The sequence below is a fragment of the Sturnira hondurensis genome, unplaced genomic scaffold (assembly GCF_014824575.4).
Source record: "Sturnira hondurensis isolate 20B ecotype Veracruz unplaced genomic scaffold, ASM1482457v3 Scaffold0019835, whole genome shotgun sequence".
NCBI classification, from domain to species: domain Eukaryota; kingdom Metazoa; phylum Chordata; class Mammalia; order Chiroptera; family Phyllostomidae; genus Sturnira; species Sturnira hondurensis.
In genome coordinates, this window is record NW_028092466.1 from 4,097,352 (window position 1) to 4,115,511 (window position 18,160).

Here is an 18,160-nt window from a genome sequence, read left to right on the forward strand (position 1 = left end):
TTATGAGGTGAGTCTCCTTAGCAGCTGGGTACAAAGTAGCAGCCAGCAAGCACCATGTCGGTTTTGTTTCCTCTTGCCCTCCCTCCCTCCCTTTCCTTCTCTCCTTCCCTTTCCTTCTCTCCTTTCTTCTTTTTTCTTTCAACTTTTCTGAACATCTTGTTATATTTTTACATAAGCAAACTTGAAAGAACTTCGCATTCAAGACCCGAACATCCCCGAGATCCTACCATTAGTACCGTTCTATACATGCTTTATTGTATATTGGTCTGTTCATTCCTCTAGCCAGAAACCCATTTTATTGTTTTCGTGAGAGGAAAACTAACCTTTGCAACTGGGGTCCAGTGGTTGAGGGGGTGGTCTGCAAATTAACTGACAACAGATGGGTTAACAGTAGAAGACGGTGTATACACACATTCGTGCGATGGGTAACTTGCTGAAGAACCAGAAGGAAAAAGCTTATAAAATACACTAAACTTTGGCAAAAAGGTGAGAGTGGGATGATTAGGACTTCAAGGGGAGGGTATGGGCCTCACGATGCTAATGGACAGCCAAATTTACACTTCATGGTGCTCAGGACTGGTCTCTTCCCATCAGGAAACTGTCTGGGGTGGGGATCCATTGGCAGCTGTATTTTCAGGAGGCCCTACTTAAGGTTAGATAATGTTTCTTTCTATGGCTGCTGATTGTTCAGATGTTTTCAGTTTAAGTTTTCATCTCACTTTGATGGGCTATTAATCCCTTAATTTGATGCATTTCAAGTTAAATGTAGACATCCGCCTTCCCCTTCGATAACTTCAGCATATGGTACATTAACTAAAGTCCAGAATTTTCTTCTTTATCTTTTGAAACAATTTATATTTAATGATTGAAATCCACAAATTTTAAGGGTGCAGGTGCTGAGTCATTTGTGTAGTCTAAACCCCTATCGAGATGGAGACTGTGACTGTTAACCGTCACCCCAGAAAGTTCCCTTCCAAGTCCTTCCAGCAAAGCCCTGCCCACACTTCTTGTAGTGTCGCCATGTTTTCTTAATTGTTAGGTAGATATTTAATAGCCACCTGTTGTGTTTATATCTAGTATAAGCTACATTGAACTTGAAAAACCTGACTATGTGAAACACATGTATTCTAGGTTTAAGAAAAATATGCTCTGTGGTTCCTTTAAGAACCCACCAAAAAAAAGATCTCCTAGAGTGTGTAACTAGGGTCTTCTTTAATTGAATACATAGCCAACCTAATTAAGTTTTCTGTATGAGAAGGATTGTTTAGTCGATTTTATTTAATAGTTATTTTATACTAAGTGTATATGTTTGCATAGCATCATAAAGAGAAAATACAATTGGAAGCAACATTTCCTTAAGTAGTTTGGTAGCTTCTGGTTAAGGTTTACTTTTTTAGTCATTTACTTTCTGATTTACTTTTCTCCGCAAAATGGTGAGCATGTAATTTACCCCCCAGCCTCATCTGCCTGAAACTCCCCAGCCAGCCTCTATTTTTGCAGACTCAGGCCAGGCAGTGCGAGCTCCCACTCCAGGGTCCAAGCCACCTGCTTCGTCACTGTTCTAGTGTCCTGACAAGTGCTCTGGATTTTCTCTGTTGCCAGAGAACAGGCCAAGATGGAGTGCTTTTGCATATCCACTCCGTCTCATTGGAAGCGAGGTCCTGTTAAGAGTATAATCCTGTTGAATTTCCTTCTCATTAGAATTAAAATTCACAAAACAGTCACTCCAGGTGATGAATTTACTTTGTTGGTTAAGCCCCTCCTTTAAAGAACACTCTGCTTTTCATTTTATAACTAACTTTTGGTTAGCTCAAGTTATTTCCTTTAAAGTATATTTGAATATAATGCAGCAATTATGAAACAATGTTTACTTCAACCTGCTATCATGGTGTGACAACAGATATTTTTTGCTAAGGAGTTTTACCTATCATATATAAATATAACATTAAATGGTGCCAACCAAGCCAGTATGGATATAGAACACTTGATACTTGCTACGAGTAACATATTTTTAAAATGTTAAGATAATCATATCAATAGGATTGATCAAATAGCTAAGGCAGCACAGAAATGGACCCTGTAAAGGTCTATCATAGGATCAGAGGCAATACAATGGAGCAGAGATAGTCTAACAAATGGCACTGGAACAACTAGACATCCACATGCAAAAAAAAATCTAGATCCAGAACTTATACCCTTCACAAAAATGATCTCAAAATATATCATAGACCCTAATGCAAAATACAGAACTATAAAACTCCTCGAAGAAAACCTAGCTGCCAGTTTTAAACAACATCAAAGACACAATCTATGAAAAATAATTGATAAATTGTACTTTATTAAAATTAAAAACTCTGCAAAAGATATTGTCAAGAGAATGAGAAGATAAGCTACAGATTGGGAGAAAATTTTTGGAAAAGATGACATAAAAGAATATTATCCAAAATGTACAAAGAGCTCTTAAAACTCAACACTAAGGGAAAAAACAAATGGCCAAAGAGCCCTGGCCTGGTGGCTCATTTGGTTGGAGTGTCGTCAAAAGACTGGGGGTTCAATTCCTGGTCAGGGCACACACCTAGGCTGGGAGTTTGATCCCCAGTCGGGGCACACATGGGGGGCAACCAGTCGATGCTTCTCTCTCACATTGCTGTTCCTCTCTCTGTCTCTCCCTTCCTTTCTCTCTAAAATCAATAAACATTAAAAAAAAAACTTTTAATGGCCAAGACCTTTACAGACACCTCACCAAAGAAGATGCACAGATAGCAAACGAGCGTGTGAAAAGATGTTTCTCATCACACACTTTCATCACTGTACACCTCCTCGAATGGCTCAAATCTGGAACACTGACAGCAAATGAGATGCAAAGCAACAAGAACTCTTGTTGTTGTTGTTGGGAATGCAAAATGGTACAACCACCTGAGAGTTGGGTGATTTCTTATAACACTAAACATACTCTTACAGTGTCATCCAGCAATCGAACTCCTTGGTATGTACCCAAAGGAGTTTGCATGGAAGAGTTTGTAGCAGTTTTGTTCATAATTGCCAAAACTTGGAAGCAACCATGATGTCCTTCAGTAGGTGAATGAATAAACAAACTGTGGTACAGCCAGACATTCAGTGCTAAAAAGAATGAGCTCTCAAGCCATGAAAACACACAGAGGAACCTTAAATGTGTATTACCAAGTGAAAGAAGCTAATCTGAGAAGGCTGCATACTACGCGATTCCACCAAGATGACATTCTGGAAAAGGCAAGACTATAGAGACAAGCTGATCGGTGGTTGTGGGGGTGGGGGAGGGGGGTTGGAGATGAATAAGCAGAGCGCAGGATTTTTAGGGAAGTGAAAACACTGTATTCTACTATAATAGTAGATACAAGTCATTCTACATTTATCCAGACCCATAGAATATATAACACCCAGAGTGAACCCTAATGTAAACTATGAACTTTGGTCTCATCCTGGGTTAAAAAGAAGATGTTCCATTCTGCTGAGTGATGTTGATAGTGGAGGAGGCTATGCATGTTGGGGCCAGGGGCAGGGTGCAGGGGTGTACGGGAAATCTCTGTATCCTTTCAATTGTGTTGTAAACCTAAAACTGCTATTAAAAAATCAAGTCTTGAAAAAAATAGCTAGGGCAGCCCTAGCTGGTGTGGCTTAGTGGATTGAGTGCCGACCTGCAAACCCAATTGGCCCACTGGTTCAATTCCCAGTCGGGGCACATGCCTGGCTTAGAGGCCAGGCCCCTGGTTGGGGCCCCCTGAGAGGCAACCACACATTGATCTTTCTCTTTCTCTTTTTCACCCTCTCCCTTCCCTTTTCTAAAAAAAATAAATAAAATCTTTTTTTAAATTAAAAAATAAAAATTTGTTTAAAAAAAAGTAGCTCAGGCAGAAGTGTGGTGTAGTGGAAGCATCACTGTGTTGTCGGATCCTTTCTAGCACTGATCGAGTACTCCTTCTTGTCGTACTTTTACTGTGAACTAGCTCTGCGACCCCAGGTCAGACAGTTAGCTTTTTCAGACCACAGTTTGCTTTTCTTATAACTCTGTTTTAGATGTTCTCACGTCTTAAAACGTGAGAACATCTAAACATCTATGGGAATTTTTAGATTATTGTAGCTGTGTCTCAATGATAGCTATGTTACAGGGGAAAAGAAGTATGCAAATCAACTTATATTTCTAAGTTTGAAGTATTCTAGGCAAATCTGCGAGGAAACGTAACTAACATCTTTGCAGATACTACCTCCCTTAATCTATGCAACACCCCTGTTACTCCTGTTTGCATGTGTGATGGGAAAATTGAACCCAAGCCTATCTTGATCATAAAATGTCTGCTGTTCCTAGTAGCCTGCTTTCTAACAGTTTTAAAACTAGAAGAAATTGACTAGCGTTTTGCATATATATGTGTAATACATATGTTGTTTTTCAGATTGAGGTCATCTAAAGCAAGAACTTCAGGCAAAGGTTCTTTTTGAAGCTAGACTGAATTTGATGTTACAAAAAGCCAGAGAGTAGCCAGAGAGAATAAAAACAAAACTAATTAAGACCTGGGAGAGGGGTTGCTAATTGGGGAAACACCTGTGGTCCAGAGGGATTCAGAGCCAGATCCCAGAATTGATCACTCACTAATGATCTGCTTTGCTGCTACTCACTGCTCTTGTTTCTTACTTTTTTGTTTTGGGTTGCACATCCCTTTGAGAAGCCAATGAAAGCCATAGACTTCTCTAGAAAACGCAGATACCTTCAGATTATAGATGCCTGATCTTTTATCTCTGAAAGTGCTGCTACCCCTCCCAGCAGGCCCCTTGTTTTGTTCTCCTGTTAGCCTTGCCCTTGTACCACGGAGACCAGCAATGAAACAAGCAGCCACTCAAGTTTAAAACCACTGTATCAGCAGATCGTGCATCCTTGAGGGAAATGAGGTCAGGTTCCCTTTGTCCTCCTACTCTTTGAGATCTTGTCCTCTTCTCCTCTCAAGATTCTCCTAATTTCTTCAAGGGAAGTCTGCTGAGCATTCTTTTTGGTTCCTTTTCCCTGTTACTTTTGTTTAAGTTGTTTTATTTTCTTTGCTTCCATCTGGGATAGATGTGCCATTGCCCTCTTTAAAAAATTTATTTTTCCAAGAATTGTATTCCTTTGATATGGCCACCTCTTTCATATTCAAGTCAGAGATTTTTATAAAACTTCTGTTAATAAATATCTTTATCATTGCCATTGTTAATCATCATCATAGCTGTTAGCACTGCTACAGCCATTTACTGAGAGACTTGGCCAGGTGCAGTGCCAGGCTCTTCACATGTGCAATCTCAGTCCTATGAAGCAAGTAACTTAATCTAATTTTTAAAAAGATTTTATTTATTTATCTTTAGAGGGAAGGGAAGGAGAGAGGGAGGGAAACATCAATGTATGGTTGCCTCTCATGCATCCACTGCTGGGAACTGGCCTGCAACCCAGGCACGTGCCCTGACTGGGAATTGAACTGCGATCCTTTTGTTCACAGGCCCGCACTCAATCCACTGAGCTACACCAGCCAGGGCTTAATCTCATTTTTAAAGGAGTGTAAACTGAGGTTCAAAGAGCTAAGCAACTTGCCCAAAGCCCCATAGCCTAGAAGTGGTAGAGAGGATTTGATTATAGGTAGGTCATTTTGACACTGTAGCCCAGACTCTTAACCACGACACTACCACTGTCGATTCATAAAGTAATGTGGAGTTTAGTCAGATGACCTCATGTATAGTGGATGAACAGTAGAAGGGGCAGTAATGGTAATGTTTATTGAGTAATAATTATGTGCTTCAGATGGATGGTACTTTTCTTCGCAGCAACCTTACACAGTAGAGGCTATCCCGTTTTAAGACGGAGAGTATAAGGCTGGTCATCCTCCCTTCTTGGGAACTCAGCAGTAAGGTTTTGGAGCACATATAACTTTGAAGCAGCATTTTCTATAGCAAAGTTACCACAGACCTGAAATATGTAAAAGGTATCAGAGTTCACAAACAGTTACTGAAGTACTGCCTGGAAAGTGTGATGGGGGTGAAAGGATGCTTTCGTGATAAGCATGTCCAGGGGAGAGGGCTTCACTGAGAAAAGTAACTTCGCAGAGGCCAACTCAGCTGAAAAGTAACGAGTAGAGCATAACTGTTTTCAAAACAAGTCATCATCAGTATAAGTGAGAGGCTCATTTCTTAGCATAATAAAAATTACCTGTTTAGAACCAACAGCCAACATCGTAATTAACCTTGAAACACTTAAGTATTTTGAGTAAAGTTAAGAAAAACACAGAGAAGACCACTACCATAATTATTAAGAAATTACGTGAGTAAAATCCAAGCTCTTTCCCACAACTCCTGGGTCCATCACATCTACCCGTTCCTACGTCAGTGTCTCCTGCCATTCTCTGCCTTGCTGGGTATTTGTTTCACATCCTCCACTCTGGCTGCCAGTTCCTAGAATATATACCAAGCCTTTTTCTGCTTTGGAGCTTTTGTGTTTGTTGTTCCATCAGCCTGCACACTGTGTCCCTTGCAAGTTCCTGCTCATCTTGCAGGAAGCTCTTCCCTAACCCTCACATGTGCAGGGAGGGGTCCTCGGCTCTCCTCTGCTTCTTCCCTCTCCGCCTCCTTCTGCTAGCGTTCCTCGTGTCCTGTAATCGTCGTATTTTTTTGTTTATTTTCTGTCTCTTCTCCTCAACTTGAGCTCCCATGAAGACACGGTTTTTTTCACAGCTATATCTGTAGCACTTAATGCCCAACACATGGAAGTTGTCTTGTAAATATTTGTGGGATTATTATCTGTGTACCAGTGGCAGCCAGGTAGAAAATAGAATGGTGATGGGAATACGTTAACGACAGGAACAAAAATTATTTAAAGGGGCCTAGAAATATAACATTACATGTGTAGGGCCAATATTCGTATATTCAAAAGCATTTACTATGATTTTAAAGATGAACAAGGCAAATAAATGGCCCCTGCTTGTTTTGAACTTAGAAAAATACAAAATTACCCAAGAATCAGAGATGAAGACATCATTTCTTCTAAAAATAGCATGTATATTAATATTATTTAACTCAAAATTCCACCTGTTCTTTTTTATTTGGCGGGGGCAGGAAATAGGAGAGGCATAGTAGAACAAGATTATATGAAATTTATCTGAAAAAATAAACCTCAGAGACTACCCGGTATTTTTTTCTTGAAGAAGAACGATGATGGATACTTTGACTAGTCATATTTCAGACCTACTGCAATATGGTACTGGCTTTGGAATAAGCCATACGTATAAGAAGTGAGTATAAGATAAAGATAACATTTCTTTTTTTTTTAAGATTTTGTTTAGAGGGGAAGGGAAGGAGAGAGAGAAATATCAATGTATGATTGCCTCTCATGTGTCCCCTGCTGGGAACTGGCCTGCAACCCAGGCATGTGCCCTGACTGGGAATCAAACCACAATCCTTTGGTTTGAAGGCCAGTACTCAATCCACTGAGCTACACCAGCCAGAGCTAAAGATAACATTTCATATCGCGGGATAATGACACTCTTTGTGAACCATTGATATTAGGATATAGGCTGAAGCATTTGGAGGGAAATTAAATCTTTACCTCTAACCATGATTTTTTAAAAATTGATTAAAGGTTTAATTCTGAAAAGTGAAGCCCTCAGAGTTCTGGAAGAAAATACAGATAGATTGAATAAAGTAGATAGTTAAAAATGAGAATATAGATGGTTATAAACTTTGTTCAGAAAAAGGCCTTTTAAAGCATGACTAGCAGGCAGGAACCTGGCAACAAAGTTTGTAAATTTGAGTACCTAAGAGTCAAAACTTCTACATGGCAAAACAGAGAAGGTGAAGAAGTTTAGTATAACATAGATGATGGTTAATAAGCATAGTATATAAAATAGTCTCATAAAGCAAAAGGTGGGTTGTATCCAGAACCATCAAATCTTGGAGCTACATAGAATCTAATCCAGTTCCCACACTTTACAGATGGCGATGCTGGGTCCCAGGGAGGAGAGGTCCTTTACTCAAGGCCCCGGCTAGTGGGGCAGCAGGGTGGGTGCCCGGGCCGCCCCCCTGCAGTTGAGACTGTGGGTGGCCGTGCAGGGAGTTAGGAAGGGAGTGCAACCAGTACCTGCTGAGAAATTTAAGTTAGTGGACAGTTCAAATAGTGCAATTCTAGGTACAATTCCAAGAAAGGGTCAGAGTTTGTTAGAAAAATTAGATTTTTCACGCCTTAGCTAAAACAGGCTTAGAAGGATGTTAGTTGGCAATGTGTCAAAAGATTTTTGAGTATCTGGTTTAAAAAAAAATTATATATTACATTTTAAATTTTGATCTAAATTGAGTTTTTAATTGTCACAGTAGGTTTGCTTCGATATGTCTTAGGGAACCTTAACTATTTGAGCAGAGAGGCCACAATTCAGGTATCATTGCATGCTAGCAGCTTACCTGAATTTCAAGCTTAGCCCTCAGTAGAAATAAGCAAAATATGCCAGTCCTGTTTAAAAATATAAATCATATAAAATGATGGAATTTGTCCCACCTAATTCATAATGAAATTCATAGTATTCACTCATTTTCTCTACAAAGTGCCTACTGGCCACTCATCGACACTACACAAGGTTGTATAGAGCAAACAGAAACCTATGCAAACAAACACGGGCACACAAGTAAACAAATGCACACAGCCCGGGTCCTTGCCGCAGGGAGCGCGGCGGGAGGCCAGCCGTCACTGTGCAGGTGTCTAACTGAGATGTGTACCGGTAGTGGACAGTACTGGGGAGAGAACCGTCCTTAGCGTGGAATAAGGGGCAGGCTGGGAAAACGTTGACAGGTTTAGCAGATGAATATCAGTGATCAGTGGGCACTCCACAGTTTGCTCAATTCCTACAGATTGAATTATCGTCACTTAATTGTTTGAAGAGTTTCGTTGCCAGTGCTGGATATGTTTCTTCTGGTGCTAAGGAAATTCTTCAAAAACTGTCTAATAAATTGCACTTCTGTGGCAGAACCCACAACACCATGGGGGAAAAAAAGCATTATGAACATTTTCCTGTGTCTGCTTACTGCCCTTTACCAAAAAAATATTTGGGTTCACTTAATAACTTTTAAAAATAATAATTTTCTAACGATCGCTGACAGTTTTTTTTCTATTTATGTTCTTTTTATTTTCTAGTAGTTCCTGTTTCAACTCGTTTAATTTTGTCAAGTATAATTTTGGAATGTGTGTGCTATGCTTTCTTAAAGGCAGCCTATGTTAATATTTCTTCCAGGGGTGAATCGGGTGCCGGGAAGACTGAAAATACTAAGAAGGTCATTCAGTACCTTGCTCATGTTGCCTCTTCACATAAAGGACGAAAGGACCATAATATTCCTGTAAGTTTCTGTCCTATGGTAGTTTTAAATCTTGCATTTATTCTTTTATAATTTCAGAAACAGTAAGGAAGCAGACCTGCGCAGTGCCGCTGGGAGGGGCGGCTCCCTTGTTCCCACCCCGCCATGGAAAAGGGAGCAAATTGATCAGAAATTTGTTGTCACCTAGTTGTTCTAACAAGGAAAACTGGAATTATGGTTGTGGTTTGAAGCCTAATTTCTTGCCAAGATTTGGTAAGAATTGTTCATGGATGAGCAGTGCCTGTGAAGACTCATTTTCCACCAAAAGAAGACCCTCAAATATCTTTAGCAGTTCTTTGTGAGCTTCTCAGGGCAGCCTGTTGCTGCCCACAGCAGCTTGCGGGGAGGGTAGAAATTTGGGAAGAATTTCCCGAAGGTAGAAAAGGGGTAAGAATATAAACGTCATTTATCCTTAATTTGTAGAGGTGCAGAGTGTTAGTCAATATGGCCTGAAAATACGCCCACCAAACCAGCGCTCACAGTTCTCGCAGGCACGGTGGCGGGTGCTTTGGATGTGGCTTACTGCTAGGAAAGACCTGATCTTGCTAACATTTGCATTTATCTGTTTGTAACAAACAGCAGGAATCGCCTAAACCGGTGAAACACCAGGCAAGTGCTTTTCTGTATGCTTCTTAGTCTTGAGTGTTTGCACTAATTTTTGTCATTAGATCGAATTTCTACTAGAAACAAATATCATTAGTTCTCAGTAAAATCTATTATGAAAAATTTTGAAAACGTGTTGCTTAGATGCTTATTCTTTTCATGAGAAGCAGCATGCCATTTTGCTTTAACTTTGTTTTCTAGATGAATTTTAATCATTATTTACCCTTTTATCATGACATTGAATCACACATTAATGAAGTCAATAAACTCAAGGTTTCACATGCCAAATACTAGGTGGAATTAAACACATGGAAGCCTGGCTTCGTGCCATATTTTAAATTTTGAATTTAGGCCTGCAACTTTAAATATGATACCTTTTGTGTTAACATATTTCTAGTCTATTAAAATTTATGACCATATGTGTTTTGATCTAAAGGCCTCATATTTTATAAAGTCAGAATTTTTTAAGCCATAGCAAGTAGTAGGGTAGTATCATTCTTCCGTCAGATGCCCACTGTGTTAACTCCGCACAGCAGAGCAGCGAACAGACCTGAACCAGAGCTTGTGCCGCTACCTGGCAGGAGAGGAAGGGCAGAGCCGGGCCAGGTGCCTGGGGTAGAGCCGTCGCCTGTACGGGATTTAATCCTTTCCCTAGCACCAGAATGGTTTGGGTTTGTCTGTCTTCCACAAACAGTACTACAAAGCCAATAGAAAGCAAGAAAGGATGTTAAGTTACGGAAACAATCCATGATATTACTGTAAAGAAACTATCATAAATTTACATTCTAAATAGAATAGAATAGAAATAAAGGAATCGTCACAGATACAAAGATTTTCAGATCTTTCTTAAAATTCTCAGAAATCCTCAGATTCCCAGAGCTGTACCTCTACCTCTGAAGGCCTGTGATGTTCTCTTGCTTGGTTAGCTACACATCAGACCACTTACAGTAAGTGGAAAGACTGATAAAATAATACCCTATAGGGTATTTAAAGGCCTCTTTTCCAGTTAGAGAAGGAAAAGCTGGCTCAGAAAGCAGCTTTTCTTTGTGCTTTATAGGTACATGCTAAATGACCTTTTAATATGTGCTTAGATCACCACTTCAATGAAGTACAGATGTAGGTTTTCCAGTCCTCTGTGGAACACAGAAATCATTGTTAACATTTTGTTTCGATGTCATTGTAAACTACCACGTGGACCCTTGTTGTGTGTGAGTCGCATGCCTGCCTCTAGATTTTACTTTGGGGCCCCTCGATCCCTGAGTCACGAGCTCCCTCAAAGGAGGCGACAGCTGCTCTGGGCCGAACTTCACTGGCCTTGATTTGCATGTCCTGCTGCATGTGTTTCCTGCGCATCAGTGCTGCTTTTCCCAAGTTTATTTTAATAACAGTAAGGAGTACCTATGCTTACGTTTTTAGAAACGTGAGAAGAGCCCTGGTTCTCAATTAATTGTTCTTTCCCGGCACACGTAAGGACGATGCGATACTCATGAGTGGTAGGGAATGGTTATACCCTGGAGAGGGTTCTGTTGAGAAATTCTCTCAAATTTGTTAGCTAGCAAGCGCAGGAGCGAGGGCCTGCCAGTTGAGAGTAGAGTCTGTTTCTCATCACCTTCACTAACTGCCCACACGCCCTTCTCCCTCCGGGGGTGTCCCTGTGCATGACTTCGGAACTCCATTTTAATATTACATATTAAAGTAATAGCTATAATGTTGAAAGTCTATAATTGTAAGACAGCGTTTCTTCTAGTTTGATATTACTGGTTTGGGAATTTACATTGAACTTCATAGGCAAAACTTACTCAGGTTCACAGGGACCATTTGTATAAATTTCTAGCATTTAATCATTAGTGGTCTGAGTTGTAAAAACTGAAAGGAAAGCATTTCTAGGCTCCTGCTTTTGTGAGTTTTTTATTTACTATTTTGTCTATTTGCTTATTCTTAAAAATCAGCTTTATTTATTCAGGTTTAATTTATGTATTATAAAATTTACTCATTTAAAGTATACAATAGTGTTTTTAAGTGTATGGAAAGTATATCACTACAATTAATTTTAGAACATTTTCATCACTCCAAAAAGAAGCCCCTGTACCTATCAGAGGTCATCTTCCATTTCTTCCCAGCCCCTGGAAATGACTAATCTAACTTCTGTCTCAATGCATTTGCCTATTCTGGGTATTTTATATGAATAGAATCATATAATATATGGTTCCCTGTGACTTTTTCACTTAGCATAATGTTTTTAGGGTTCATCTATGTTGTAGCATGTATAAATATTCCATTTTTTAACTCTGAATATTTCATTATATTAAACGTGCCACATTTTGTTAATGGACATTTGGAATGTTTCCATTTTTTGGCCATTATGAATAATGCTGCAGGGAACGTTTGCATGCAAGTTTTTGTGTGAACATAGATTTTTCAGTTGTCTTGGGAGTAGTCTTAGGAGTGGAATTGGTGGGGGTCATGGTAATTTCTGTTTAACATTTTGAGGAACTGCCACACTTTTTCAAAGCAGCTGTGCCATTTTACCTTTTCACCAACACTTCCGGAGGGGGCCAGTTTCTCTGCATTCTCGCCAACACGTGTTATTGTGTTTTTATCATAGTCATCCTGGCATGTAAAGTGACCTGTCGTCTTTATATTTGCCTTTGACACTTAATCTTCATTGTGGAAATATGAACAAACATACGAGACATCCGTTTTTAAAATTAAGCTCACAGTATTTAAGTAAATCTTATATAAACATTTACTACAACATAACTACGTAACTACATAACTTTTTATGTAGTTTTTGTGATAATAAATCTTATTTGGCTTTACCCCCCAGCCACCTGAAAGCACGGTGTTCAGTGCCGCACCAAAGTCTGAGCGCAGTGCGAGTTCAGAGAAGATTTGAAAACGACTAATTTCTAGAACTTAGCCATTCCCTAACAATGCCTCCTTCCAGCCAATTCGCCTTCCTCGCCGGCTGTTGAGTCGTCCAAATCTAGGCGACAGTCTCCGGAAGACTTTGTATCTACTGGTCTGAACTGCCTTGAACTAAGACAAAAATTTGTTAGCTAGCAAGCGCAGGAGCGAGGGCCTGCCAGTTGAGAGTAGAGTCTGTTTCTCATCACCTTCACTAATTGCTGCTGCCTAGTTTCATCCCTTCTCTTGTGGTTAGTGAGACGCCTGCGTCCTTGTCCTGTCAGCCCACAGAATGGTACAGAATGATCTCAGCCTAAGTCCCCTTGGTGGCTGAACTGAAATTTTGACAGAGGTATATATATATATATATATTCTTTATCAATTTTAAACTCATCCGCTGCCTATCACATAGCAAGTGTACATTATGCACTATATAATAAAACACAGGGTTTTCATTATGATTGGTAAACCTTTAACACATAATGTAATTCTAAATACTTAAAATTTTAAAAATAACTTCAAACACTGATACTGCTTTTTTCTACATTCCCAAATGATATTTCTCATTGCATTGAATAGAAATAAGGGACACTGCCCACCCGGTTGTAGCGGAAAGGTTAACACTTAGTCGCTGCCCCCTGATGGCTTGTGAGTGGTTTCACAGCTTGGTTTAGAGATCTGGGCACTGTTTGAATATGAAATTGCTCAACTCAGAAACGATCAAATTTAGTGGTAATTTCTTAATTTAAGACCATTTTTGTATATTTTATGGTATTAGCTTTGTTTCAAGCTTTTTTTGTGATCCATCTATGAGTGTCACAGACCCGTTAGGACAGAGGATACACCACAGCACTATTAATGTGGTCGCCCCAGCAGCAGGGACACGGAAGTGCCCACGTCTACAGTTAATACCATGACTCTGAGGACACTTAACCCAAATGTTATTACCACCTTTCAGCTCCCCACTATCCCTTCCCCAAATACTACTAGCATGTCTTAGGGTCCCTGATTATACAGTCATTCATCAAGTATTCCTGGCGCATCATCTTGACTTATTACTGACGGAGCTAGGTACAGGAGATAAAGCCAGTAACTACACACACAAACCGGTGTGCCACAAGAGGTTTTAAAACATGCAATGCTTGGCTATTTAGTCAGGGGCACTGACCTGTTCCCCTGAGACTGTCAAATTTTAAAAAATGACAATAGCCAACACAACAATAGCCGTCCAGTGTGAATGAGTCAAAATTATACCTATCTATTGTCAGATCAGCAAAAAGTACATTTTTGGGTGCTACAGAATTTTAGTAATTAATTTATATGTGCCACAAGGTGAAAAATGTTCAAAATCACTGCTATAAGCCAATAGGAAAAAGAATAGAATCAGATCTGTCTCTTTCTCTCTCTCTTTCACATACACACACACACACACAAGGAAAAGAATCAATAAATTTGACCCAAAGTATTCTTGTTGCCATGACTAAGAAAAATTAAAATGTGAAATGCAATACTGGTTTCACCTCCAAAGTTAGGGAAGTTTAAAGGCTATGTATTTGGCATGTAGTTTTATTACTTAAAGTATTTACACTATGGTTTTATTTGGCAGGATAGTGTGTAATCTTGAAGAATCTGTATTCTAATTATTTGACCTAACACAGATGTTTAGCGTTGTCAAGGGAACGCACCCCATGCGTCAGAAATCAGTTTTCTCACAGTTGCTACATTCTGCTTACGTACCCTGAGTGAGGCAATGTGGTTGCAGAGCCAGCACACCAGGGCTTTTGCAGGGTGTTAGCCAAAGGCACACTGACAGAGACCTCAAGGGGAAAGGCACTCGGTTACATCATTGTATGATAACTAACATTTTTAGTGATGATTCTCAGTCATTAAAGGTGGTTCAGGGCATCATATTTAAGAAATTTTGGTAGCATATAATATTCAGAAAAACTTACATTAGAAATAATCTGGTGTTTTGAAGTTAATAAACTAAAAGATTCACTGTAAAGGAAGCATATTATCTAATGCCAAGAAAGTGACCCAGTACTTTGTAGTGAGAAATTCATGTAGCTCGGGGCTCTTAAAGGGACTGGTTCTTGATGGTCTCAATTAAACACAGTCATAGACTATAATTAAGACCTATGAAAGCCTGGACAATCCAGAAATATGCTAGGGAGTAGACATAAGGAACATACCTCTTCACTGTGTCACGTGCCTCACCCTTAGGAACACTTCCCCACCTTTTCACCTGAGTACAGGAAGCCAGACTAGGAACGGAGGCTGAGACCGTAATATGCATGGCATGTAGTTTTTGGATTGGATTAGGTTGGCCAAAAAGTTCATTTAGTTTTTTTCCATAAGTTAACTCTAGTAGTACGTAGTTGTCTTTAACTTCATTTGAAAACAATTGTGTTAGGTTGTATTGTGATAGCTGTTTAAATGATAACATGCATTTAAAAAATTTTATCAAAATTGGTGAATTTTTGTGTAGCCATTTTAATATTGAAGATAGAAGAAAATATGCAACATTTTTTGTATACTGTGCCTTTATTATTTCAAGAAAGGTAAAAATGCAACTGAAATGAAAAAAAAAGATTTGTGCAGTGTGTGGAGAAGGTACTATGACTGATGGAATGTGTCAAAAGTAATTTGGGAAGTTTCGTGCCGAAGGTGCTCCACAGTCGGGTAGACCAGTTGAAGTTGGTAGCCATCAAATGGAGACATTGAGAACAGTCATCATTTTCCCACACGGGATGTAGTCAACTACTCAAACCATCCAAATCAGTAAAGTTATCGGTGAAAATGAAAAATATGTCTTTTACTTTATGGGGAAAAAACTGAACAGACTTTTTGGCCAACCCAATATAATTACTCACGTAGCAACTGGCTATTAGTTAACAAATCTTACGTGAGGTTCTTTATATTCTTTTTTTCCTTAAAGGCTCACATTTTCTAGTGGTTTTTACTACTTTCTTTTGTTAGGTCCAGAATACTGTGGGTATTTAAAAACATAGTGGTAAGATTTGTGTTCAGAAAAAGCAGATTGATTGAAATCATACAATATAATTCTGAAATTACATTCCAGGAACATGGCATCACTTTCTAGTGCTTTTATGGCCCGAAATGACATCATGCTTTCTCACACAGCTTTCTACTGTATTTCATGATTAAAGCACTTATTAATATACACACATCTTTTTGTGAAATCTGTTTTATAGCCTAATTTGTATATTTAAGACACTGAGTGAAACACTATATACTTAGCCTTTTAAATTTGAGCAAGAAGTCAGTAGTATCGCCATCTTTGTCATATCCAATCATGGAGATAGATGAGGACATTGCCTGGTCTACATTATTAACATAGTTTGAGAGACTGCCAGTCAAGATGGCGGCATGGGCAAACATGGCTTTCCTCTTCACACAGTGACATCAAAATTACAACTAAAATATACAGCAGCCATCATTCAATACTGTCAGAAATTGAGTTGAATGGAAGTCTGACAACTACAAAGTTAAGTTGAATGGAAATCTGACAACTACAAAATTAAAGAAACCACATCCATCCAGACTGGTATGAGGGGCACAGACGAGGAACAGGCTAGTCCCACACCCACATGTGGTGCATACAAATTCAGAAGGGATATCTCGGGAGCCAAGAGTCCTAGGCCTCCTGGCCCAGGGCTCCAGTGCCAGGATGATAAGTTCTCACAACTTCTGACTGCAAAAACCCATGGGGGTTGAGTTGGTAGAAGAAACTGCGGGAGCCCCAGGCAGTTCCTCTTAAAGAACCCACACACAGACTCACCTACTCAGATTCACTCTGAGCTCCAGCACCAGAGCAGCAGCTTGAAAGGCACCACTGATATACAGGGAGAAACTGAAGTGTCTGGCTTCAAGATGAACTGAGCCCATTTTCCCTTTTCTAAACTCCCCCCCCCCCCCAACAAAGCCATTAGGCTGGTGCATATCTGAGACTCCATCAACCTGGGTAACATGGTTTGACCTGTCTTGGAGATCCCCAGAAACTCTGCCCCACCCAACTTATGGGCCCACCCAAGCTGCTTTTTCATATGAATGGCTGGTCTTGGCTCATGCCTTACAACTTCCTAAATCCTATCAAATAAGCAACAGCTGGCCTCCATGAAACTCAGGCCCAGCCTCAGCAGCAGCCAACTTAGATTCACAGCTTGGCTTTGCCAGGGAAACTCCAAGCCCAGCAGAGTAGCAGCCATCTCAGGTTGCTCACTAGCTCAGGCAAGGTGACCCAGGCTAAAGATAGTGTGGGCTGACCTTGGCCTGCACCACCTGGGGAACCCCAGGGCCAGTGCACCCAGTGGATACCTACAGACCACACTGGAGCACCACCACCCTGCCCTGCACAGCTAATCCTCCACTGGAGGTTGGAGGTTATGGTCAGTGGTCACAGCCAGACTGTGCAGCTGGCTGGCCTGGGTAAATCTCTCCCATTAATGTGCCAACAGCAACCAAGGCTCAACTACAAGAAGAAGGTATACTCAGCCCACATGAAGGGTGCACCTCAAGTAATAGTAACATCCTTGGGTGATAGAGGAGGCTGTGTCACTGGACCCTACATGACACCTACTGTGTGAAGCCACACTACCAAGACACAGAGTCAAAGCAGACCTACCTACACAGAAACAAACACAAGGAGGCTACCAAAATGAGGAGATAAAGGAACATGGCCCGAATGAAAGAACAGATCAAAACTCCAGCAAAAGAGCTGAACTAAATGGAGACAAACAATCTATCAGATGCAGAGTTCAAAACAATGGTTATTAGGATGCCCAAGGAAATTAGTGAGGACCTCAGCAGCATAGAAAAGATTCAATCAGAAACAAAGGATACACTAATTGAAATGAACAATTTACAAGGAAACAACAGTAAAGTGGGTGAAGCCAACTTCAGATCAAAGATTTGGAACATAAGGAAGCAAAAAAAAAACCCGACCAATCAGAATAAGGGAAAAAAATCCAAAAAAAATGAGAATATAAGCAGCCCCTGGGACAAATTCAAGAGGTCCAACATTTGTATCATAGGAGTACCAGAAGGAGGAAAGAACAAAAAGTTGGAGATCTATTTGAAAAAATAATGGAAGAAAAATTTTCTAACTTAGCAAAAGGAATCGACATGCAAGTCCAGGAAGCATACAGAGGCCCAAACAAGATGGATGTGAAGAGGCCCACTCCAAGACACATAATGAAAATGCCAAAGGTTATAAAGAGAGACTCTTAAAAGCAGCTAGAGA

At 40.0% G+C, this 18,160-nt stretch overlaps 1 protein-coding gene across 2 annotated transcripts in view; it reads left to right on the plus strand.

Moving 5' to 3' along the window:
- MYH10 (myosin heavy chain 10) overlaps positions 1 to 18,160 on the plus strand; it is a 144,134-nt gene that overhangs the window by 40,677 nt on the left and 85,297 nt on the right. Inside the window, exons 5-6 of one of the 2 annotated variants that reach the window (XM_037028367.1) lie at positions 9,267 to 9,369; positions 9,967 to 9,996. In XM_037028367.1, coding sequence (XP_036884262.1) covers positions 9,267 to 9,369; positions 9,967 to 9,996 — 133 coding nt within the window. The remainder of the gene's footprint in view (positions 1 to 9,266; positions 9,370 to 9,966; positions 9,997 to 18,160) is intronic. The other variant, XM_037028366.1, reaches the window with a different exon arrangement.